Source organism: Syngnathus typhle, linkage group LG8, assembly GCF_033458585.1.
Source record: "Syngnathus typhle isolate RoL2023-S1 ecotype Sweden linkage group LG8, RoL_Styp_1.0, whole genome shotgun sequence".
In the NCBI taxonomy this organism is placed as follows: domain Eukaryota; kingdom Metazoa; phylum Chordata; class Actinopteri; order Syngnathiformes; family Syngnathidae; genus Syngnathus; species Syngnathus typhle.
In genome coordinates this window covers 1,761,662-1,787,030 of record NC_083745.1, presented here as the reverse complement: position 1 = coordinate 1,787,030, position 25,369 = coordinate 1,761,662, and the positions used below count along the sequence as shown (strand labels likewise).

Below are 25,369 nucleotides of genomic sequence, written 5' to 3'. Positions count from 1 at the left end.
TCAGTTCCAATCTGGTATCGATTGGACGGGAGGTCCAAAACGACTTTGTCTGGAAATACCTTTAGTGACCCTAACATGGCCTCTTCTCCATTCCTATCTCAAATAGTAGCCTTCTGTGTCTTTTTGGATCTTGAGACTTTTTGGCTCATGCTACGGAGTGAAACTGGCTACACAGGATACATTCATGTCAAATGTCTGGACGTTCACTGACATCAGAGCGTTTCCAGAATAAAGCGGCAAGGATGCGATCGGTCTGTCGATCAGAGCCCAAGCAAGGTCTTGCAGATGGCCGCTGCTTCGAGGCCTCACAAAAAATGACCCCGTGACCACCTCAGCTGTGTGCTACCGCACACAGAACAAGCTTTTTTTTATTGGCTGTTTCCGCTGCTGGACTTAAAACGTCAGCCAGGTGCATCATGGGAGACTGTTTGTCAATCCCGCCATGCAGTGCAAGCTCTAAATACAGCCAGTGTTTTTCCCGTGCATCTTTTTCACCAGTGGCCGTCTCCTTTGCGAGTGCAGCTGTCTCTTTCTACTTCTTGCAAAGGAAAGTGGCTGAGGCTGAAAGTGATGGCGACAACAGGTGTGCTGTTAAAAGTGATCAATCTGCAATTGCTGCTCCTGCTGCTGCTGCACAATGGCTCCTTGTTTTTGCAAACAATCCCGACGGCCACTTGTGTCATTTGTCCCAGGGCCTTATTAAGGATGAAGAAGTGTAATTGAAAGAGCCACCAATATTTCTTCGAAGCATTTGTGGGTCAAACTTTTTTCAGACTTAGGGTTATAGGTTTTCAGAGTTATTATACCGTAATTTTCGGACTATAAGTCGCACCGGAGTACAAGTCGCACCAGCCATAAAATGCCCCAAAAAACCATATGTATATAAGTAGCTCCTGAGTATAAGTCGCCTCCCCCACCCAAACTATGAAAAAAACGCGACTTGTAGTCCGAAAATTACGGTAATTATCATGTAAACTCTGCATTAATTGATATGCAGTAAAAAGCAACAACATTTGTAAGATTCAATCACCCATGTGTACAAGAAAGAGTTGGCTCATCACTCGTGACAACAACTTTACGACAGCCACGTGCAAGCTGACAAAGCGTAATGGCTTTTCTCAAACGCTCTCCACCTTTGGAAACAATTATCTGCGTTATTGCAGCACAAAGGCAAATGTTTTTATCGGCTTTATTCTTGCTTGGCTGGCGTCGGGCCCTGCACGCCTGGGCAGCTCCGCGGCGTTCCGGACTGCTCTGATGGCTAGCTGCTAGCATCTGGAAACCATCAGTGTAAACAAAGGAGGAGCGGAGGAGCTCTGGCCCCGCTCTCCCCCTCGCCACATCCCCCAGGACATCAATACAAGAACACCAAACCAGGCCCAGAACCTACAGTGTGTGTGTACGGGAGACGTCCTCACTGCTTGATCGCTATTTGTTTTGGCCGCTGTTCATCATGAGATCCATTTTCAGATAGAGCGGATGAGGTTCAAGTCCTTAGTGTGAGCTCAGCTTTTTTGTTTTCTCATTAAGCGTAGCCTTTCTGATAAGACCTCAAATTGTTCCAATATGGTTCCAGTTCGCTTGTTAGCCATCCAGAAACTGGATGCAATCCGATACCCAAACCAATCTGCAAAACAAATATCCTGGCTTTGCCTGATTATTCTGCGATACGTGACACTGTCACGCTTTTTTCATACATCTAGCCTTTCAGTAAACACACGTCTATTAATCGTGCGGTTTGCTGTTTGTTTCCACGCAGCTATAATCGGCAACATTTGCTTCATGTCAATTTTAATCCACTAAAGGAGGAATGCAATATAACACTTGTATGCACATTCTTTGACATTAAGTGCGGCGATAAAACATCAGCTGCATGCTGATTTGGAAAAAATATAGTAGACACTCTAATATATCATAATAACTGAACTCGGGCTATTGAAACAAGTAAGGAGACATTTATCAGTCTTGTTAAGTGCAATGAAATATGTTGAATCAAAAAGAAGCAGAAGAAATGAATTCCTTAAAGTAATAAAGTTGCAATTGTATTAGCTCAGTAGCCTAGCTGCCTTTGCATAATCAATAAACAATAGCGTTTTCCATAAGAAAAGTTCAGTCTTTAAAAAAAATAGATATCCAAATATCCCCATCTTTTCAGTACTTCAAAATAATAATGATAATAAAAAAAACATTTTGGCCAAGCTGCTATAGTTGTGTACGCTGGGCAAAATGTTCAAATCCAGTAATGGTGAAATTACCGTAATTTTCGGACTATAAATCACGTTTTTTTTTCATAGTTTTGGTGGGGGGGGGGGGTTGACTTATACTCAGGAGCGACTTATATACATATATATGTTTTTTTTCACTTTTTTGGGCATTTTATGGCTGGTGCGACTTATACTCCGGTGCGATTTATAGTCCGAAAATTACGGTAATTTGCTTTCTTAAGTGAAGCAAAAGTTTATCAATAGTTTCTGTTGCCATGCAAACTGAATATTACCACGAGTCACCCAAATAGAAAGTCTGTTAGCAGCTATAAACAAGGCAACGCTAAGTGAGCTAGCGTCTGTGTTTAGCACCGAGGCTCCACTATAAATGCATTCATATAATCTTGTAAAATGTCAATCTAATATTAAGTTAATGAATAAAAAGTTACGACAAACATTGTTTATTTTTGGGAACATGAACAAGTGAGTGCTCCGTACAGTAGGACTGTGAATTTGACGTGCCCCCACTTAAACCTGTGGATTATCTAAACTACCGTTTCATATTCTAGAAATTCCTGCTTTTATTTGTATGTGCTACAACACCTTTAAAAGCAGCTCACTCACAATAGTGCACACCAGTTGTTGCCGGCTCTAAATATGCATACGTGTAGCAGGGTTTATCCTCTCTTATGCTCTTGCACAAATAACAAAGAACAAAAGCTGGGGTGAAAATTGATCCGTGGGAAGACGCCACGACCATATTCGTATCTAAGCGCTATGTGCAAGCTTTTAAAAAAGAATTACAATCACACGTGCGAGTTTTACGCTATACAACATCATCTGAATACTGTGAGGGCGACCATGCTTAGCTCGAATTACAACTTTCCCTCCGGGTTAAACCCCTGATGTTAACCGTGGTTATAAATGACTTTATTAACTCACATTAATACTTGAAATCAAATCACCACAATTCCCAGCCACTGACTAGTCAGTTAAAAGTCTGCACGGCGAGTCAAGCATTCATTCTCATCCATTTTTATTTGTTTATTTTGATCTCAAAACAGAACAAGCGTCCAGATTTAATATTTCCCCCACAAATTCCTGCAAAGTCCCGTAACATATCGTATTGGCGTATTGCGTACAGTATGTTTAGTCTCTCTGCTGACATGCTGAGGGATCTCAGGGGGGGGGGGGGGGGGGGGGGAGGGAAAGGTAAATGAAGACAGCTGTACTAAAGTTAAAACATCCCACAGCCATCAGTCATGTAGATACGGCGTAAAAGTGCTTCGCCAGGGGCTAAAAAGACCTTTAGTGGTTTCCAATGTCATCAGAGCTCACTGAGAAACAATTGTAGCCTAAAACATTCTTTTTTTTGTCCCCAAAATAGTTCATGTAGACATGACGTTGTAATCTTAGTCCATACAAACATAAGGAAATGTGGGCATCATTTTTATGTGTAAACTGAAATTTTTTTGCTCTTTTCCAGGTATGGTAAAACACTTGATGTTTCAATTATGATGATGATATTAGAATATACAGCACTGTTGACTTAGATTAGACCAAATCTCTGCTCAGTCTGATTTAATTATTACAAATTAAAGTTGCAATTTGTTGCTGTTTTGATAAACCCATGGTAGAGGTCTCATGCCGAACGCAGCTGGGTACCGTCTCATGATGAAATACTTATTTTGCCAGTACAAGACGGGGTGAAAAAAGATGATATATAAAATAATCTGGAAATCTGCAGATGCCAAACTGCTAGTACGCAGCGGTCCACCGTAATCAGGAATTACAACTAAATGAACTAATCAAACTAGTTATATATATATATATGCCAGTGTTTTCAAGTGAAAATTGCCAAATGAAAACAAAAAGTACAATGACTGCATACAATAATTGGTCCCTCTGTAAAACGTGAATTTCTTAAACTGGCCAATAAATCTTCTCCTGTTCATAGTGCATTTTAAATTCATCCTGAAAGGTCATCCAAGTCACACACATATGTGTGCGTCTGCATTTGTGTATGGGTGTGCATCTCAACGGAGCTCTGCGTCATTCACGTCCAAGACAGCTGCAGATGCACATCACCACGCCAAGCCAGCGCTTATTCCCAGATTCCTACATTTCCACAACCCAGCTTCCCTAATTGGCCACGGATCTCATGTCTCATGTTCTTGGATGTCAGGTGGAATCACCTCTCAGGGGATTAAACTTGGGTATTTTGCTGCAGGCCAAAGAAGCTTTTTTTTTGGTTTTGTTTCGGAGCGAATCAGAATCCTTCTCTCTTCAGGCTTTATTCACAAAAATTAGCTTACAGTCTGTACGCAGAAGCTCTCTTCCATCATCACACCATTCTCACCACCTAATGAAAATGAACCTTATGCCTATGCTGACCGTATTCACGAGGGCTTAAGGGCTAATGCTAAGTGGAGCCGTGGGTGTGAACCCCCTCCCAACCATGGCTCAAGACTAGCCTTGGACTTAACAACCGTCCCACTAGGCCCAGCAAGCGGCGCAGCTGCATGCCAGCGTTGGGTTACCAGCAAAGTGAATGACAAGAGCAGGTTGAGTGGCAGGCCAGTTCTCAGAGGTGCACATCGTATACCAAGTCGTGCTGTTTGCATCTACACCATACTATATTGAGTCCATCGACATCTTCTACTGTGTGAATGTGGTTGATGAGATGTGTCAATATGGAAAGTAATTGCAGAGGTTATCTCCATTCAAAGCAGTTTCCGTAGTTACAGGCAGGCCCACAACAATGAGCCGGTGGTTTTAACCATGAAGAAAACTCCCCCTTCTTTCCAAACACCATTGAGGAATCTAGTTTGTTCACCCTCTACTCTGCCTGACTTTCCTAGCTCCGGTCTTATCTGCAGTTTGAGGATGGTTCTATTATGAAAGTGGTGTTCTTGATAAGCTTTTCTCCTTTCACTTGTGGTAACCTGCCTGAGTGAGTGTGAGGGTAGAGATAGACACGCTACGTTCAGAGTCTCCGACTGTGACTGCAAGGAAGATCAAGGGTCGCCTTGTAAAAACATTCCCATGCTGCAGAACCGCCCACCATCTGCCACCCCGAGTCCTCAACCCCTCCAGAAACTTCCTGGCACACTGCAGGGCAAAGAGATACAGGAGAAGAAAAAACTTCAATGAAGTTCTGAGCATGGATCCCCCAAATCTGCTGAGTTACTGAGGAAAAATATCAAGACAGGGAAGAAGCCTTCAACTGTTCTCTGTGTTCAATCCAAACCATGTTACAAGTCTGGCCGATGTAAAGCACGTTCCTCTTGGGGATCCGGTTCAAAACCTGAAAAAACAAACATGAAGTCCTATCATCTTGTTTATTCTCAATTCATTCATGTTTGAAGGTTTGAACCTGTCTCCACCTTATTGCATAATCCGCAGGTTCTCTCCTACATGTATGATTAATGGGATTTTTCCTTCTGTCGGCACATTTCTTCCCGCTGTTAGTCTAATCTCCTTGAACCGAATCCGTGCAAATAAATAAAACTCCGAGCACATCATGTCCACTTGCACTTTGTAAAGGCTGATTTGGGCTTACCTCGAATGCGTACGCACACACCCCCGTGGCTTCACATGCTGACCACAAGTGTTCTCTAAGCTATGGTTAACTCGGTCGGCCCTGATTCCTCGAGGAGGCCGGCGTTTCTGGGTAGGATGCCAGAAAAGTACTTCAAGACACTTAAGGAGGGAGGAAAATAAGAGTTACAAAATCCAAACCGCAGAAGAGACCATTATAGTTTGTATGTTGACATACGGATGAAAAAACTCTATAGGGCGGCCAGCGTGGTTTGTTGTTGTAATTATATTTTTCTTCCCAGAGATCCAAGGCCCACTCTCTAAACTTGTACAAGGCTTATGCACCTCTGAGATTGCTGCTGAGGCAACAATACAGGACTGCCTTCCTGACCTCTTCGTCTAGCAGATCCTGCAGACGCACAATGCTGCCCTTAATTACTGGCCTTCTTTCCCGGCCGGCAACTATGGGCTTTGCCCAATGGTGCCCATTCAGAACCACGGCCTCTCCCTAAGGTGCCCATTCAGACGCCGACACAAAGCAGGCAGTGTCACTCCCTGATCCCTTGACACCACATCCAGAATTGTATGCCAGCGCTCACAGCTTCACAGTGTCTCAGCCTTCTTTGTCATTCAAACTCATATCTCTGACGAATGTCAATGAACGCCAGTCGACATACCGCAGGCAAGATAAGGATGCGCTAAGTATGTGGAAGCTGTCACACTCTTCAACCATTCGTCATCAATTAAGAGGCGGCTTTTGTTTCAGGAACCGCACCCAAATCAATAAGCCAGAAAATGATTTCATCAAACCTCGTTCTACAACAGTTGTAATCTGACCCAACGTGATAAGATTTGACTACATTCCACCAGAGCAAAATATGAATTTGACATTACCTAGATTGACATCAGAACCAGAGTTTACCGAACAAAGTAGTGAGACAATTTAGGTAGAGCGTGACGGGATTAGCCCATCGAGGAAATTGTGTTTTCCATCTGTTTGCCGCTATTTGTTCAAGGGTACCATAAAGGCCAACAACGTGAAACTTTTTTGGACAAGTCCAACTGAATTAGGGTGAAAGTTCTCCGAGTTTGTCCTCTGTCACTATAGTTGTGCAAAAGTAGCCTCTTCCAACTCTCTTCAGGGGCCAGCGGAAAAAATGTGTCACAAAACCTCAAGTCATTCAAAACAAAATGTTCTGGACAGTTGCTTGTCGCCTTCTGCTTATTGGCCATGGTGAAGCTCTGTGCTCTCTCTTGGTTATATAACCAAAACACACACACAAAAGAAGCTACCAAACATCTTTGGAACTGCTGTCCTTCCAGGATATCACTCTGTAGTGAATATCTGACCTACGACACTCCCTCCTCAGTGTCAGGCGAGCCATCCTGGCGACCCAGTTCCTGCAGCCGCGGTATGGCCGAGGACCCCGGTGACACTGTAGCTGTGTTATGCACACAAGCCACAGTGGGGTTACTGTGCAGTTAATCACTCGACGTGTTGCCGGGCAGCAGGGGGGAAGACGTATTCAACAGATGCGGCCAAATACTCTAGTATTAAAGAATGACTGGAAGAAATGACAGTATTAGTATCACTCACTGCCGTGAAGACTAATTTATGTCCAAAGATGAATAGATTTTGTTGATTTGCTTCAGTTAAGCAGAGTCTACATTTTATTGCTGGCTTGGCAGGATAATTGGAAGACCATGGAACTAAACGCTAATTTAGCACCATTTAAACGAAATATCCCGAGTCGGAATGCAACATTAATCATTTTAGGCTAGGGTTACACATGACTCTTATCTTGACCTCAAACTCAAGACAATTTGAATATTCCCTCGTAATTTCCTCGTAGTCGTGCTAATGCTAGCGCTAGTGCTACTTTCCACACCTATGACCCACGCGGTGGCTTGCGGAGGTGAGGTGAGCTTGGGTGTCACGCTTATCAAAACAGGAAGTGGTGCGATTGTTGTCTCAGCAAAAAGTGAGCGGAAGAATGGGATTTCTGAACCGAACACAAACCAGCTGGCAGGAAACCGCCCTTTTTTTTCATATCATTCTTCAAGCTTTGATTTCCGAGCATGGGAAGTGTCCTCACACTGCTTTCCTTGGCTCACTGTCTCCAAACTCGACTCAGGCCTTCAAGCTGTCTGTAGCCTCCCCCTTTTTTTTTTCTCCTCTTCCTGTGTGTGAATCAATTGTGTCCTGTGCCATTACAGGGAAACATCTAAAGTGCCTGCCACGGCACATAACAGCAGCCATGCAGAAGTGGCCCAGGGGCCTGCAGAGATCATGGGTAGAAAATGTGAAGCCCTCTCTCATGGCAGTGGTGTCGAAAGATTGTTTATCAGCAGGGCTCACAAAAGCAAAGGAGTGCAGGAAGAAAAGACAAGGCGAGCAAAAACAGCTGGGGAACGAGAATGTAAATCATTTCCCGCTCAATGGGGATTTATTAAATAATGATTGCACAAAGCTCTGTGCTCACCCTCCTTCTTAGCCTCGCGGGACACCGCTATTGTCTCTTGCGTTAAGACCTTGTAATTGGAACTTTTAACAAAGCTGTACCGAATGATGGAGGGTTGTTTGGATGAATTTCATCAGGTTCCCAGAATGAGACGAGAGCGTAGCGGATAGTTCTGATCTCAAGACAGTGGGGGCTTTTGATGTGGCAACGTTTTCAACTGGAAATAGATAACAACTGTGTCATTGTGGCCCTTTGAAGACAAGTGCGGTGGAGTCCGAAGGCACAAAAAATGGAACAGTCTACATTTTTGAAACTTACATTTGCAAATCAGATCGATGGACTGAATGTAAAGTTGGAATCCAAACAAAACACTTTCTAAAGACGATTTTAAGAACACAACCAGTGATCTGGATGTGGAAAGGGATCTTTTACAAACCTGCCTCAGCATGTGTGAATGTGGAATGTTTTGATAACAACTGGAGTTCCTGGAAACTCTAAGTTTGGCCCATTTTAGCTGGTCATCTTCACCCGGAAAGTAGCAGATGCTCGATTGGTATGTTGTTGATAGTATGAATTCTGCATGTATTGCTATAAATACAGGATCAGCTTAGAAGAGTTATGCTTTCCTAAATCATTTACTGAACTCGCTGAAAGAAATCCGATTCGTAGCAATTCTCCCCAAATTCTGCGAATAACCCGAACCAAAGGAAACCCGAACCAATTGCGATATTGTTTTCACAAAAACAAGAAATGCGGCAAAAGAATGCAAAATCAAAATAGATGTAAGTATAGTTTTTTTTGGAAAAGTTCGACTTTCCTAGTCTTCAACTTATTTTTGACGACATCAAACAAGCAGATTATACATTGTTTGCAAACATTCCAATTTGCAAGCTATGACGGCAAACAAACGTTTGTCGTCAGCGTTGTCGTTTGGAATCAGAGAAAAGCAAGAAACAAATAAAACGCAACATAACTCTCAATAGATGTAAAAGATGAACATTGGCCACAAGGAAGAAAGCGTAGTAAATCCAACAAAAAGAACTTTGTTGCAAAAGAGTTGCGAAATTCTCCCAGCAAGCTATTTAAAGGAGGCTCTGACAAATACAAACACTGCAAGACTTAAAACCAAATGTGTTCCGTCGGAATAATAACGATAAAAAACACACACACTTGGCTGCCATGATGGGTTGCCATTAGCTTTATCGCCAACACTGCAGTAAAAACACATTTGAGCAAGTCAATGAGTCGTGATCTTCCTCTAGCGTGAACATCTCGCCTTAGGTTAACATTTTGGCACCGTTCTAAGGAGATAATGGCCGCCGCCACCATTTGCCACAAAATGACCACCACTTTAGGTGTGAGGCCTGTTCAAGTACGACATATGGTCTTGATCAGGATACAACCGTGTTGCCATTTGACCCCAAAGTGAATGAATTCATTCATTCGACAGATTGTCACCCAAAACAAACGCTAGCTACTGAACATTGCGTACTCGTCTTAAAAATACTCACATTCCAGCAATGGAACAAAAGGAGCATTATCTTGAGGCCATATAGAACACTCTGTGATCATGTCTTGCTCTTCTGTTACATCCCGCTTATCTCTTTTTATTAGGAACGGTACGAACAAAGCTCAACATGTTCAAGGGGAGGAGGGTGCAATCAATCTTTTGAACAGCGCAGCAAAACATCTTTCATTCAATTTGATCAATTCTAGCTGACATGTCGGTGACACGCTTCAAACAATAAACCAGGGAGTGTTAAAGATCAATACAAATAAATAAATCGTCCGTGCCTGCTTTTCTAACGTGAAGCTTTTTTTTTCTCCTCATTTTGAGAGAGGTGTTTATTTTTGTGTTGCTGACTGATTTGGAAGTCTAAAAACAGTCAGTGAATTCCTTAGGTGGTGGCTGAGGTTTTGCATTAAATAGGTCAATAATTACACACACAGACCACCCATATATAACCGTCGAATTTCCCTCGAACTAAATACAAGACTATCGTTCCGTGCATCATTTTCATCAATCGTATCCGAGGTGAGGCCAACTGTCGGAGGGCTTATTAGTCCCCTGAGTTGAGGCAAATCATGAGTGCAAGTGGAAGACATGTTGGAAGGCAGCCAAGGCGGGGCGGCGGCGGCGGCAGTGAGGGGCATTCTGCTCATGACTGGGGGAGCGACCTCATTTTCCGAATAAAAGCCAGTTTACATAACACCTCCGTCCCCGTGACGAAGGGAAGCGGCAGGCTGCCAGGCTTGTGGTTTTCTCTCGACTATCAAGAACCATTGTCTTCACTCCTCCATTTGTGGTTCCGATGGGAACATGTTATTACCAACTAAAATGGGCTTACGATTTCTGTAATTCACTTCCATACTTTGGTGGCCTCAGCTATTCAATTACTTTACACTCGAGCAGTGCAAGAGAAATCAGAACTCTTACGTATCAGTATGGCTCGAAACAAAGTGTTGCGTAATATGCGAGTAGGACATAATTGCAAAATGTATGTCATGCACATGATCGGGCTCAAGCGACGGCACCGCAGGTAATAAGCGATATAACACAATTGCAAGAAAACGTCACAGGGCCCAGGAGAGCGTTAAAAAAAAAAAAAGATCAGGACGTTGATGAAGTGTGTAGGTGTGGACGCCGTTTGGAGACTTTGCGGCATTTTGAATTACAGCTGGCAGTTTAACAACAGCTGAAACAAAAACCAGAAGGAGTCTTGATTTTTGTGTTTGACCCTGGAATCCTGACATCTTTGGCAAGATTGAGTCCAAGTTTTCTTGGGTTTTTCACGGACATTGTCGGGGGGCTTATTCGAAACGGCATTTCAACGTATCATTTTAAGAGGACGCACTCTAAAGTAGACATCATGTGGTTTTTCCAACTGGTTGTGGAAAAGATAACAAAGGTGCTAGACTACGGGGTACTTTGTCAACGCTTGCTGCCGTCATTTGATTCACGCTCACATCTCATCGTTAACTTCTTCGAAAACGGAGGCCAACGTAACCTCGTTGTTCGATAGCCAGATCTACATTAGAGTGGTCAATAGATGATCTAATTCCCACACATTGGACTTTGGTGCACAAGATATTTCATCACTGCGCAGGTCTTTTACGGACCTCCTGGGGACCAGCCATCATATGTCATAAAGCCAGTCAGAGCATTTTAATCTCACATCTGCTCCTCGTTACTCTTCCATGCAAAAGGAACATAGCCCTCGCGCCTCACCCAGGCGATGGGAGAGAAAATGAGGAACCAGAAAACATGTTAGTGTAATATATTTTATACTAAAGTCCAATGAAATGGGATCTTTATTAGGTTCCGTTCCTCACCGTTTGCAGGTCACCATAGGACACCAACCTGCAACATCTGTAAAACTCCTCTTAGAGGAAGTTACTCGAAGTTCTCTCGACACTGTAGAAGGAAAGACTTGTCTTTCCAAAACCAACAAAAGTTTTGAGATACTCTACATTTGCTTCATCGGACACACATTTCTTGGACTTTGAGAACTTTTCAACAAGTATTGCAAAATCGCCGCTCGCTAAATCACAGAACTCAAACAGATAACTGTCGTCTTTTTATTTACTTTGGAAGGCCTGCTCACACACCCGCTAAATTGCGTCTTTGAGAATGCTGTCAAGATTTTCTTATCTTTGTCGTCACCGAAGGACAAAATGTTCCAAATGGGAGGGATTGTCAAAACCACATCATCGGTCGACCTCACAATCCGTAATAAACCTGCTTTCTGATTGTCGTTTGCCAATCTAAAGTTTTCGACAAAAAATAAGACAGGATCGATGAGTGGTGATGAGAAGTCGTCTTTGGGCTGACGAAAAACTGGGCCCAAACAAAGATGCAAGAACGAATCTGTGATGAGCATGAGGAACGGCGCAGATACGTGAAACCCATTCGGCCAAATCAAAGAAGACAGCCGTTCATGTTTAGAGCCATCAAATGATGAATCCATGCAGCGATACACAACTTAACCTTTGAACTAGCCTGACTTGTTTATTACGCCGGATGATTCCTAGCGGCCGCTTGAACGCATTGCGGTCAAGAGGAAGGCGAGCGCGCAAATACACGCACACACTCGCACACATGACTTCCGAAGACAGAGGCCGGCCTGTTTTACAAGTAGGTCAGAGCCGAGATATAGAGAGGCAGCATGAGGGAGTGAGCCAGAGAGAGACTGCAGACGGGTCCGCCCGCTTGTCATGTGAAACAAATTAAAAGACGCAGTATCAACAGAAGATAATTCAAACAAAACACGGGCGATAACACGTAACGTTGATCTTTCTCTTATGTAACCAACCTGAGGGCAGTCTTTGATGTAATGACCCTTGTTGAAGCACAGGTGGCACAAATAATTAGGCGGCGGTCTCTTGTTGGGCTTTCTCGGCTCCGATGAAAGGGAAAGGTCGGAGAAGTGGTCCGTCAGCGAGTTGAGTCCGTCCACGATGTTGTTCAGGGAGCCGTAGGGCGATACGTTCTTATACACGTTGTTGTTTAAGGCCTGTGGGATGAAACACGAGAAAATAGAAGTGGTTGGAAAAGAAATGAATACTATTATTTCTGGATTAGAAAACACACCGGCTAAAATGAGGAGAACATCTTTTGTTCATATAGAGGACGAGCAGGTGTTTTTATGTTTCTCATTTGTAAGAGAATAAACACAAAAGGATTGTCAGGAAAGAAAGGTGAACCCGGTGACCTTACTGTTCACGTCGCAGAGGTTAAGCAAACTGTTCCACTGACCCGATGTCAACGGAACTGAGACCACCGCCTGGGGTCGTCTCAGTTGCGTTCACTTGAGAGCGATCATCTGAAATGTTCATGTGAGCGCAGACTGTCAGAAGCCAATAAAGTCACATTTAATATGCTCTTAAACTTCGATGGTGCCTGACTATTTCATTCTTTAGCATTTTGAAAGATTCTGCGTTTCATAAGCAATTCCTTTCGCATGTGTCCTCTCCAATTTGTGCTGGACAAAAACAAAAATGAGGAAAGAAACTAAGCCCAAAGATCTTTTCCCTCATTAAATTCAGAACATCTGGCCAGAGTCCCAGCTGTGCTCATGAGCTGGAAAAGTACTAAGCAGGTTCGCAGAGAGAGGAGAAGAACAAGACTTTACAGAGGATGAGTCATTGTAAACAATATGGGAGGCATGTTCCTCGGCCAGTCTGCGGAACATCACCAATGTCACCAGATGCTCCCGGTGGTAAACAAGCCGTGGTCACTTTGCGTTGTCGCAGAGAATCGTGGCGCTGACCCAGCTGTGGCACTGAAAATGCCGTCTGAATATTAATAGCAGGACCAAAGCTACCCACTGAGCTTCATTTCCCTTCCTCTGTTCTGAAGAAAAGCCCCTTTGGATCATGTGAACTTTGCTCTTCCCAAAACTGCCCTCGGGTCGCCTCTTGTCACTGTTGACTTATGACCCAAAAGCACATTCGAGAACTCCATGATTAAAAATACGAGTCAAATTAGACGCTACCATGTAAATCTTAAGATCTTGGTGTTATTGGTCCGTCATTGCTACGCAGGGATTCATTGAAATGTCAAATCTGTGTTGGGTAAATATCAGGGACTGAGTCCAGTAAAAGACAAATCTTGTGTTCCGCAAGTCTTGGGTCATTTGCTGCCAGTCCCAAGAAATCAATTTTGTCCAAATTATGTACCGCTATTCAACCCAGCTTTGAGCTGACGTCTTAAAAAAGTCTCAAGTGGGAAATACTTCAAAACAAATCCAAATGAATTTGATCCCCTTAGTCAAGTCATGAAAGTTTTGGGCCAAGTCCAAGGTAGTCCCAGGTCTGGAGTTATTGCATGAAGCCCAGAAAGAGGTGAACTGCGTCTTGGGTCAGGCACTTGTTCGTAGATCGCACTGGGGACCAGCTTGACACTAAATGGGGAGAATGGCGGGCCGGTATCAAACGATCTTGAACCAAAAGACTTGTTTGAAATTTCGACGATGCCACTTAGATCCTACTTGATCCCAAAATGAGTCTTTGGAAATTTGGTTTAAATTTGGATCGAACGACTTCAAATTTGCTTGAAACCTTCAGAAATACTTGGAGAATGACTTGGACCAAAAGACTTTGATGAAACTTGAAAAAATAACAATTTATTCCTTTGGACTTGGTCTTATGAAAATATTCACGGTTCACCAACCACCGCAACATCTGGCATCGAATCCTTTAACTGCTCTCATGACTTGAGAAGCCACATAAATGTGAAGAGCTCGGGCAGTGGTCTTGATGGGATCCGCAGATAAATTCATCCTCGTCACAGAGGGTCAAGCATTTTTTGGGATCCGGCCCGGTGTCTGGGAAATAATGTTGCTGTTTAATGTTGCATTGCGCAGAAACCTAAAACTTGGCAACCCGGCCGTGGCTCGGCGCCAGATCCTATAGTATCTCCAGTCTGTTTGCAGCAGCCTCTCTAACCAGCTCCAGCTTTGAGGCCGTGTTCATTTATTACATGTTGTCAGTGTAAATCAAGCATCGTCCGTTCTCAGGTTTTCCATCTGCCGTGCCTTTCAGCCTCGGGTATGACTGTGTTGTGCGTTACCGCACACGCACTTGTTTGTGGATTCACTTAGTGCAGTTGTTGTGGTGCTACTTTGACAAACACTTGGTTCTTCGCTTGCGCTGTCCAGCTGGCAGACGGAACCAAGGTGATTTCATACAAAGTTGGGGGGAATCTTTTAGGTGAGTCAGTGTTAAGTCGAAGAATGTGCTGGGTTTGGCACGTTGTGATGGATGTGTACATCGCGTACTACCAAAGCTAGTAAATAATGTCCCGTGGAAGCCAGCATTTGTTTTTTCCCAGATTTAGCATTGCGTGTCGGCACATCGGGGGGGCCAATCACACGCTGCTCTTTTAAAACCGGAGCTGTTGTGCCTGGTGGGTGACCCGAGTCGGCATCAAACTGCAGGAAGTTAGAAAGGAAACCGCTATAGGTTAGGGTTAATGCAAGCTGGAAACAAAAACAGAAAGCTTGTAACGATTTATTGCATAAGCATTGATGTCTTTTCGAATCAGAGCTAAGTTACGTCCGAAAGCTACGCCGACGTGATTTTTGCACTTTCGTGTCTTGAAAACAACGACATTACTCATCTCATCATCAAACCTCCGCGTTGGTTTATTTAGCTTGGCGCAGTCGACATAGAAAGTTGCAAAATCCCCCAGTGCCCCTAAACTCTTTCCAGCCCGTACGCACGCGCGTTCACTTTGAAACACGTTATTCTCATGTGGATTGAATTGCATGACACAATTGCGTGTCATGGCATTGTGTGCACACCCATTCTTCTGAGGACTGTTTCGTGTTAAGTGACGTCTATAGCCATCGCCGTAATAAACAACACTAGCACGTCTACTTTGGGTGTTCGAACTGCGGTGTCATAAACACACGAGAACGATAAGCGAGTGTGCCTTGGCTGAAGTAGTGTGTTTGCGATGTGCACAGTTTGTAGTATCAGGTTTGACCGCAGCAAACATTAGCGGCATGTTTGTCCCTAAAATTACACAGTGCTTCAAAAATAGACAATATGCAAACACCAGTTGATTTGGACGGGTCTATTTGAAGAAGGCAAAAAAAAAAAGGATAGTGTGTGCTGCTCAGCTGGTTCGTTCAAGTCTAAAACTAGTCCACGTTTATTTGGTCGAATGCAAAACATTTTGACATCGTTGTATTTGTGCAAATGTTACAGGGAAGACATTTTGGGCCCGCTTCTTGTTATATGTGCGAAAGGCCATGGTAACAGGTTTGAGTTAGGTCACAGTCTTAATGAGATCTGTTTTCTGTTTGAAACTTGGACCTATTTAAGACTTGGCTCGAATGACTCAATACACTGGTAGAAAACCTGTGGCGTGTGTTCCATATAAGACCCGTGAAAGCCTTTCATTTGGCCTGCCTGCAATATATTGTTATTATATATATATTATATATATATTATACTTTACAATTTGTAAACTAATAAAAACTTCAGAAAACCATTCAACCCACATTGTATAATTTTATTCAACTTAATATGGCCTTTCGGTTCCCACGCCTCCCGACTCAAGGCTTTCTTAACACTTGTCTCACACACAATAACAAAACCTGCAGACTTTAAACAGCATGCATTTGAAACTCATCATTTTACAGGTAGCAAATCAAGAGTCAAAAAGCTGTGAGTCATTTTAGACGTGGAATTTTTGCCGGTCATTCCATACGTGGAATTTCTCGCATGATGACTGAATTAATTCAAAAAAAATTTCGCTGGAACTTCATAACACCCCCATAGGGGTGGCTGAAGTCATGGTCCTTCTAAAAATGATCACAGTATCATTGCAGAATAGTTCGTGCTGTTATTTCACTGCACATGCATGCATCCAGCTCGGTTACTTGAAACACACTCCCAAAAAAATGAATGGATAAAAAAAAAAAAAAGCAAAAGCATATATAAGGGTATTACACATAAATGTCACCTCATTGCGTTGTAGCTGAAAGAAGTTGTTGAGATAGTTGGAGTTCAGAGAAGAGCTCAAGTCGGCCGAAGCGGGACTCTTGCTGAAGTTGAGGTCCGGGTGGGAAGAGTTGGGCTCGGGTCTGAATGCGTCAAAGGCGCTGGTCTGGTGGTGGGGGTCTTGCAAGGAGAGATAGACCCAGTTGAGGAGTTGCGCAGGCTGGTACACCGAGGCACTCGTGTCGATGGCAGACAATAAGCTCATCTTCAATCCAAAGGGCTGAACTCGACTTGCCACCGCTGAAACTTTCAATGGAACTCGTTTCTTGGTGCCTTTTTTCCTCGGGGGGCGAGAAGTAGCGTTCTCCTTTTTTGATCCCGAAAGAAACAACAACTTGCACGCTCCTCACGCCCGGAGCCTGGCCCCAGTCAAGTCTTAGTCTAAAGTCATAGCGCTGACATGTCAGTATAAAAAAGTTCCCCCCCCCTTGCTCCCCATGGTCCGCTATCTGCCTTTATTGCAGCGGGGCTGAGAGAGCTGCTTTGAATATTAGATGAGGACAGCGGAGAGTCGTCGAGAACGCTGGCCAATCAGCGATTGGCCTGCGTGAGCATCCATGAGCGGCGTTTTGGGCCAAATGGTTCGCTGGCCAAATCTCTCTGCAAACCCACCACTAAATTAATTTAACACATTAGCCAGCGAGTGTTTGCATTAAATGCATTTTATAAAGACGTGTCGGAAGTGATGGTGCAATATTTTATTTCATGGCTGGAATGAGTGATGGGCTAGTGTTGGAAAAGTTTAACGTCAAAATACATCGATAAAAATGTTGATGGCTAAAAAATATGATGGATGGAGTCGCTTGACGATTTAAATGATTTACCAACCGATCAGCATGGGGCAGGCAAGACCAACACGTGAAAGCCTTCAAAGTGGCTCCCTCTTGTGGCGTATTTAATAATACATTTCTTTTTGCACCACCTAACACGTGACACCGCAAATATGACACTCCAAAAATAATGCTAATTTTGAGAATGTATTAGGTCAATGAGATAAGCACATTTAGTTTGATTCCTTTTTGAAATGTGGATTTCGTATATTGTCATTGCAGGAATTACACACGCGGTGTAAAGACAAATCACGTCATGGATCATGACGATGGATGATTCAGTCTCAATCCCATTGACGTATGCACGGCGTCAGTGGAAAAAATGGCTCCTTTTCTATATTAGGCGTTGTCGTTTTATGACAGCGGTGTGACAGGCAGCGCAAGTGTGACACACACACACGGATCGGTGGGCGGCTCCCCCCTCCCCCTCCCGTCAAGATGGAAACTCTTGCGTGAAGGGGCAAGCCCAGAACGTCGTTCAGCAACATTCGAGTACTCGGCGAGCACCAGGAAAAAGCCCAACAAGCCCAAGTAAGTTCTTGATTTCCACAAGTCCATTTGTTTCCAGAACAATGGCTTTGGAATACTTCGTCGACAAGTTATTTCTTGAGACGTCGCGACTATTTCTGTTGGGCGTTTCGTGGTGTTACGTTACTGTGTTTTTTTTCGTCCGCCTTCCTTTCTTATCTTCTCACCCCATGTTTATTTTTAACTCGACTTAAACATTGGCCCTCTTTTCACCGCCGTCTACCTTTAATGCGTCTAATTCTGTGATCGTGAGATCATTTCGCATTTTTCACAGATTTACCGTCCAAACTTGTCAGCTAAACCTCAGCAAAGCTAAGCTAAAGTGAAGCTTTGTTGTCACTCCATGTAAACAGTTAGCCAATGTCCCTTTGTTGACTCTGATCATAACTACGATCAAATGAAACAAGGAGACTTGTATTACTTACATTGTTCTTTATTCAAGAACGTTAAACACAAATATGAAAACCCCTTACATAAGAGGGGGGTATGATAGAAAATCATGTCCCTCCCCCGATCCTGTAGTGCTTCATAGGTTGACAACTGTGTTGCTAGCCTTGGGGAAGCTTGAAGAATAAATCAACTTTTTTTTTTGCAAAGTATTGTCATGAGTTGTCATCACTACCTATGCAGTTTTGGTGACTTCCCCACTTTACGGATGACTATGCTTTTTTTTTTGCTAGTGTTATTGCTAAAAAAATCCACCTTCCACGTCTTTTGTTTGAGAAGGAATTATTGCCTTGTGGTCTTAGAAGAAAAGTATATTGACATATTTTACTGTCAATGTATGTCGAATGTACCTTTAAAGGAGTGTAGTTTTGTGTGGGTGGTGTTTCTTGGCAAAGTTTGTTCCTGGAACTGGTAGAGTTGCTGTGCAATGCGAACTGTGGAAATTTCTGTTCCTGGATGATGGCCGACTTCCAATTTATTCGCATTTGTACACAATATTTTCCCATAGGAAATTGAAGTAATTTTAGGGCAAAGGGCCGACACCCAGGAAACTTTTTTATTTTAATTTCATGCAGTATATCATTCCAACTCTTTAATCGCTTTTGAATTGACTTACTGTTTTGTCTTTGAAGGCATGAGTTACCCTGGCTACCCTCAAGCTGGTGCATACCCACCACAACCTGGTGCTTACCCACCCCAAGCAGGCGGCTACCCTCCTCAGCCTGGTGCCTACCCTACTCAGGCCGGTGGATACCCACCACAGCCCGGTGCGTACCCACCCCAGGCGGGCGGCTACCCTCCCCAAGCCGGCGGCTACCCACCCCAGGCGGGCGGCTACCCACCCCAGGCGGGCGGCTACCCACCCCAGGCGGGCGGCTACCCACCCCAGGCGGGCGGCTACCCACCCCAAGCGGGAGGTTACCCACCTCAGGCAGGAGGTTTTCCACCTCAGGCTGGAGGCTATCCACAAGCACCTCCACAAGGTAAGACGTGAAGGACCATGCAATTCTTCCCCCCAATTTTTTTTTCCTGTTTCTTTTCCTCATTCTTTGAAAGTAGCCTGCAGTACGCACCCCCCCCCCCCCCCAAAGCCAACAAAAGTCTGCCGTTGCTAAGAAACGCAAGTCGCACAGTTGTCTTTTGCTTCCTCTTTTCACTCCTACAATGCTTCCATTCGGAATTCAACCCTCTACTTGTTGACGAGTGTGAAAGTTCCAGCAAGAGGAGTCATTCCTCTATTCATTGTCTATTTCTATTCTTAATCATTAGGTATTTTGAAGCCAGTGCAATGTGCTTAACAGTTGAATGTTTGTTTTGTGCTGCAGGCAGCTGGGGAGGTGGGCCAGCTGGAGGATATCCTTCCATAGGTGTGGACAACCTTAGCAACCCGGGATACAATGCCGGCATGGTAGGTTGATTTGAAGAAAAAAAAAAAAAAATCTCTAGGAGATTTCTAAACATATGTATGATGAGATGGTTGCGTTGAGCATTGCAGTTAGAATGAATTTCACAGCCATAACTCCGTCTTTACACTTTATGGGTAAGTCAGTTCTTGAAGTTTGTATTAAAAAAACAAAAAGAGCATTGCTTTTTTTTTTTTTGCCAGTCAGCTTATTTTCCTCGCTTTCTTGCATGAGAAGAAAACAATTTACATCCGGACATTAAAATTAGCATCCATTCCTCTCATGCTTTCCCATTTTGTGCTGCTTTCTTTGTCATTGTGTAGCCTGTTTGTGTCATTTGTGATGTCAAACTTCCCATTTCACCGCACAGCATGGCCCACATTTTGTTTGCATACTTGTGTCTTTGTTGCCTATCATGAAACCTAGTTCCATAGACCTCGGGAAAGGTGTAATGCTGCCCATGTTACGGAATGCCAATCTCTCCAAATTGCAGGCCTACCAGATGTGCCAAGGTGTAGGGTGTCTTTCTCCAAACCCCTCCCTGTACGCCCAAGCCCCCGGGGGATACCCGCCTGTCTATCTACCAGGCGGGTATGCTGCCCCTTTCCCTAACCATCAGTCATATGGCCTGTACTCACAGCCAGGAGGAGCCATGCCTCAAGGGCCAGGGATGGGCTACCCCGGCCAGCCTATGCCCGGCTACCCTCGCGCACCTTCTCCCAACCCCGCCGGGTACGGAGCAGCACCGGCGCCGATGCCCGGGTACCCAAAGATCCCCTCTCCGAATCCTTCCGCGCAAGCCTACGGAGGCGGAGGCATGCCGATGGCGCCGCAGGTGAATGTAAGAACCAACGAGACGGTTTACCGTAGAATATTGGACCAAATATGATTGGCGTTGAATTGGTGTGATTGCAGAAAGGGTTCAGAGGGACAATCAAAGACTTTCCTGGAGCAGACCCTCTCAAAGACGTGGAAGTTCTGAGGAAGGCCATGAAGGGCTTTGGTGAGTGATCTGTTTGTGAAGCTGCTTTATCCTGGTCAAGCTCACGCTCCATCATTTTCCTGGTATTTGAATATGCAAAAAAATGTGTGTGCGTGCAGGAACGGATGAGCAGGCCATCATCGACTTGCTGGGGAGTCGCTCCAACAAGCAGCGTGTTCCTCTGCTCCGTGCCTACAAAACCTCCTACGGGAAGGTGAACCAATCCGGCCTGTCCATTCTTATTCTTAACGCGGCTTCCTGTTGCTATCATGAGGAAAAGCCACGCTTTTTTAAAATAGTGTTGGGGTTTATACGGCGTTCTCCATATCAAGTGTTGAACATAGCTTAGCCCCCGTTGACGAGTTAATGACAGGTGCTGCCAGCTAAATGGAAATGGAGGACAAGCGCTCAGTGCTCATTATAGATTGTTTTTCATAGCTCTTGTCATCGATGATGGACTTTTAGTTCTTCCAAGCTTGTTTCCATTTTCAGGATCTGATTAAGGACCTCCACTCTGAACTGTCGGGTGACTTCAGGAAGCTGGTCATGGCCACGTTGAAGAGCCCGACTGCGTTTGACGCCTCGGAGATTCATGATGCCATCAAGGTCAACATTCACTCCAGACTTGCATTTAGTAAATAAGATTCCAGAACGCAAGCAATGATGAGAGGGATGTCGTATAAATGGTGATATTTTGCCTCTGTAATTAAAAAACAAAATGAAATGTCAGTTTAAATAAAGGTTTGTTGCTAGACTGGAAAAGCCGCAGCAGATGAGATTATAATTTGCTACGCCATCCCTGCAGGGCGCTGGGACCGACGAAGCCTGTCTGATAGAGATCCTGTCGTCACGTTCCAACGCCGAAATCAAGGAGATAAGCCGTATTTACAAAACAGGTGAGACACTAATAGCCACGTTCGGAGTTTGATCAGAATTGACGACGTACGGCGTTGTGTGTTTTCAACAGGAGGCAAAAAAAAAAAAAAACGCAAAACCACTCGACAATCCGTCATTGATATGCTTCGCATTCTCTTTCCAATTTAGAATACAAGAAGTCTATGGAGGACGCCATCAGCAGTGACACCTCAGGACACTTCCGTAGACTCTTGATCTCTCTTGCACAGGTACAACAACAGCCCAGTGAAATATTTGTCTGCCAATACGTACAGCGAGAACTCATCCAGTCCCCACCGCCATCACTTTAGGGTAATCGAGACGAAAGACCAAACGTCGACGTCTCACTGGCCAAGCAAGACGCTCAGGTACAATCGAATGGACACAAATTCATCATCATGAATAGAACCGGATGTGCCGCTCTCCTCCTAGGCCCTTTACGCTGCTGGAGAGAACAAGCTTGGGACGGACGAATCCAAGTTTAACGCCATCCTCTGTGCCAGGAGCAAATACCATCTCAGGGCAGGTAGGCACGAGATAAGCACAATCCCAGCGTGTTTGATAGTTGAAACGGTTTGAATGTGCTATATTACATTGCGCTAATCTTCCAATCTGTGTGCAGTTTTTATGGAGTACCAAAAGATGTGTGGCAGAGATATCGAAAAGAGCATCAGCAGGGAGATGTCCGGAGACTTGGAAAGCGGCATGCTGGCTGTGGGTAAGATAAACAATTGTCGTCCAACTGCCACATTGTGCTATGAACGCAGATTTGGTTCCAGATAACCCCGTTTATGACTTTTGGATGCAGTACATTGTTAACACCCTGTTTTTTTTTTTTTCTTTTTGCCACCATCAGAGTTATGGTACTGTAATCTCAAGTGTTTGATCTGTTTTGTGTTTCAATTAGTCCACTGCTGCGTTTCCTTTTTTTTGCAGTGTGCATGTTGCATGATATTTTTGTTTTTGCAATATAGGCGCAAGGTTGTTCCGTGTATTTGGTGTTAAGCGTATATGCTCTCTATTCCAGTCAAGTGTATTAAGAATACACAAGCCTACTTTGCTGAGCGGCTTTACAAGGCCATGAAGGTGAGACATTTACATTTTTGAAGTCCTTGCTAACGTGATGAAAGTCAAGTCCATGCCATTTTTTCCTGAATGTGTGTGCGTGCGTGCTCAGGGGGCTGGTACTAAAGACACCACTCTCATCCGAATCATGGTGTCCCGTTCTGAGGTCGACATGTTGGATATCCGCCAGGAATATGTGAAAACCTACGGCAAGTCGCTGTACACGCACATCTCTGTAAGTATTCTCATGAGCTTGATTGCCCAATTCGATGTGCAAGCCTGTGCAGAAACCAAAAGTGACGTCTCGGATACAAATGTTTGTCCAATCTCGACAGGGTGACACGTCAGGAGACTACAAGAAGCTCCTCCTCAAGCTGTGCGGCGGCAATGACTGAAGCAATCACATTTTACGGGCCTTCAATAGTAATCCATGTCCGAGCAATATACACAAACTGCAAAAATGCATGTCATGCCAGCGTCATCCTATCGTAACCTTACATGGCCACTTGCGATAATGTATGCACACAAAAAGCTTTTATATTTTTTACATGCTGATTATTTGAGTTAAACTTGAGAGAATTTCAAAATATTACAAGTGAGAAAGAATGATTTATATTTTTAAAAATATATAAATATTGTTGTATGTTTATTGGCTCCCTATAAAATCATGCTGTAGTGCCAATGTAGATGTGCCTTTATGAGGAGATATTTTATATCTACTTCATGTCTCAAAAATGTTTGGGCTGAAATGAAATTGCACAATTGCACTACATATCACGCTGTGCCCTGTGATGGCTATAGTAAGCCTGCTTTAACATTTTCTGTCAATGCTGTACCCTATGGTTTAGGAAAACTCGTATGATTCTATGTCAAACGTTCGCCTGGAAATTTTATATTCAAAATTCTCAAAAAATAAACAATCACGGGTGACTACTTACTCGCTCATTATATTGCTTACAGCCAACCCTGCTAAGTTTTGTTGGTCAAATAAATCAAAACAAGACTTCAAAATCATGAGAAATCTCTTCTGACTGGTGAATGTGTTAAAATAATCCCTCACTCAGTTGTTCTTATTACAGCCTGGGAAAAAAAAAAAAACACTTAATCTGTATCAACATTGAACTGCGTTTTACTCTTTTGCCAGCAGAGGGCAGCAAAGTACTGAAGTCATTCTCACTTGAGTGAGTTCAGAACGTGGCTTGGGGCCGCGGCCTGGATTCCAACCTCATAACATAACACAACTTGTCCACAAAAGCTGCTTGTGTCATGTTAAACAAATCTAGCATGTGTGGGGAAAACTCGTGCCCCTCCCTGACGTCTTGCTGAATTTAGATGCCGTGAAGGCATTATCAACATGCTGAGATAATAATCAAGCCTAATTTGAATCAAGACAAGACGCCATCTCATCAGTTTGCAAGACGATGAGGTGGTAATCAAGTTTCCTCATTATGAGCACTGTTGCAGGTATCAACATGAAGCGAGTGAAATTCACACATAATTAAAAAAGACGGAGTTTTAATTTGATTTCTCATTCGATCCCTCAGAGAACACCCTCCGCATAATCATGTAGGACAAAGGACATCAACAATGTCCTTCCTCGTCATTATGCCAGTTTTATTGTGACACCCTTAAAATATAGTTAACTACCCATCATTGAACATTAACTACATCCTAAATAAGAATATGTTGCAGTGATTGTCAGCAATATGTTCCCTTCAGGTTGAGTTCCCCACCCATTTGGGCCATCTTAAAATGAGAACAGCTTGGAAGTCAACTAGTTTTATAGAATGCATTATGTTCGGCTTTTGAGGTTTCCCTGATATTATTTTCTCTTATCAGTACTGATAAAAAAAATATCTGCTCTCAGTAAATGAGAGGGCTGAGAATAAATGCAACATAAATAATGTTAGACCAAGGCTCCAGACACGAGCGTGCAAGCTGAGGACCTGCTTATGAATGAATCCTTATTAATTTTTCATCTAAAGGGGAAGCACATCACATTGCTCAGGCTGTGTGTGGAGCCAACATGGCAGACGGAGAGGAGGCTGCATGGGAGAATGAGAGGAAAGGAATTGGAGATGTCACAATGAGATTCAGCGCATGCATGAATAAGGTCACGCTTTCCGAGAGAGGTAAACGCCTGCAGACGGCTGCTTCTGTGGCAACAATCTTGAGAGCGGACGGCATCCATCATCTTCTTGTTGTATTTCACAAATGCTCATATCATTTGTCAGCACTTGAATAGCTTTTGAAAGCTGCTTCCACACACGTGCGGGGAAATCGGTTGCAGTGTTGCAGCTTGAATGGAGACGGTACACGGTGCGGTGCATACGCCCGTGGCTACAGCAACATTATTACGTAAGCGTGGATTTGGGTTTTATAAAGGTGCACATTTTATAGTGACACATTTGCGTATGATTACGATTCAGCATCTCTTGAAAAGGAAAAGTTCAACTAGATATTCTTTTACCTAACCATATTTTTAAAAAAATCTAATCAATAG

At 43.8% G+C, this 25,369-nt stretch overlaps 2 protein-coding genes across 4 annotated transcripts in view; one reads left to right on the top strand and one right to left on the bottom strand.

The window, feature by feature from the left end:
* The window catches only part of LOC133158343 (annexin A11-like), a 37,260-nt gene extending 13,457 nt beyond the window's left edge, over positions 1 to 23,803 (top strand). The window contains exons 1-15 of one of the 3 annotated variants that reach the window (XM_061285514.1): positions 17,874 to 18,078; positions 19,155 to 19,505; positions 19,848 to 19,930; positions 20,419 to 20,766; positions 20,841 to 20,928; positions 21,027 to 21,121; positions 21,400 to 21,513; positions 21,713 to 21,803; positions 21,952 to 22,031; positions 22,113 to 22,169; positions 22,234 to 22,327; positions 22,424 to 22,519; positions 22,829 to 22,887; positions 22,979 to 23,101; positions 23,202 to 23,803. In XM_061285514.1, coding sequence (XP_061141498.1) covers positions 19,157 to 19,505; positions 19,848 to 19,930; positions 20,419 to 20,766; positions 20,841 to 20,928; positions 21,027 to 21,121; positions 21,400 to 21,513; positions 21,713 to 21,803; positions 21,952 to 22,031; positions 22,113 to 22,169; positions 22,234 to 22,327; positions 22,424 to 22,519; positions 22,829 to 22,887; positions 22,979 to 23,101; positions 23,202 to 23,261 — 1,737 coding nt within the window. In that variant the 5' untranslated portion in view covers positions 17,874 to 18,078; positions 19,155 to 19,156 and the 3' untranslated portion in view covers positions 23,262 to 23,803. Of the gene's footprint in view, positions 1 to 17,873; positions 18,079 to 19,154; positions 19,506 to 19,847; positions 19,931 to 20,418; positions 20,767 to 20,840; positions 20,929 to 21,026; positions 21,122 to 21,399; positions 21,514 to 21,712; positions 21,804 to 21,951; positions 22,032 to 22,112; positions 22,170 to 22,233; positions 22,328 to 22,423; positions 22,520 to 22,828; positions 22,888 to 22,978; positions 23,102 to 23,201 lie in introns of those variants that run through there. The other 2 variants (XM_061285512.1, XM_061285513.1) reach the window with 2 other exon arrangements.
* zcchc24 (zinc finger, CCHC domain containing 24) lies at positions 12,190 to 17,200 on the bottom strand. Its single transcript, XM_061285516.1, has 3 exons — positions 16,680 to 17,200; positions 12,520 to 12,720; positions 12,190 to 12,415 (listed from the first exon to the last, which is right to left on the bottom strand). Exons 1-3 carry the CDS (start codon positions 16,920 to 16,922, stop codon positions 12,347 to 12,349), a joined length of 513 nt encoding a protein of 170 aa, XP_061141500.1. The 5' UTR covers positions 16,923 to 17,200; the 3' UTR covers positions 12,190 to 12,346.
* Positions 23,804 to 25,369: the final 1,566 nt, after the last annotated feature.

What these genes read in the sequence shown, in the direction of transcription:
- zcchc24 (XM_061285516.1), bottom strand. Translation starts at nt 16,922, where the DNA reads ATGAGCTTATTGTCTGCCATCGACACGAGTGCCTCGGTGTACCAGCCT. An exon ending in TTCAGCTACAACGCAATGAG is followed by an intron (nt 12,721 to 16,679) that starts GTGACATTTATG and finishes TTCATCCCACAG; the next exon opens with GCCTTAAACAACAACGTGTA. An exon ending in ACATCAAAGACTGCCCTCAG is followed by an intron (nt 12,416 to 12,519) that starts GTTGGTTACATA and finishes TCACATGACAAG; the next exon opens with CGGGCGGACCCGTCTGCAGT.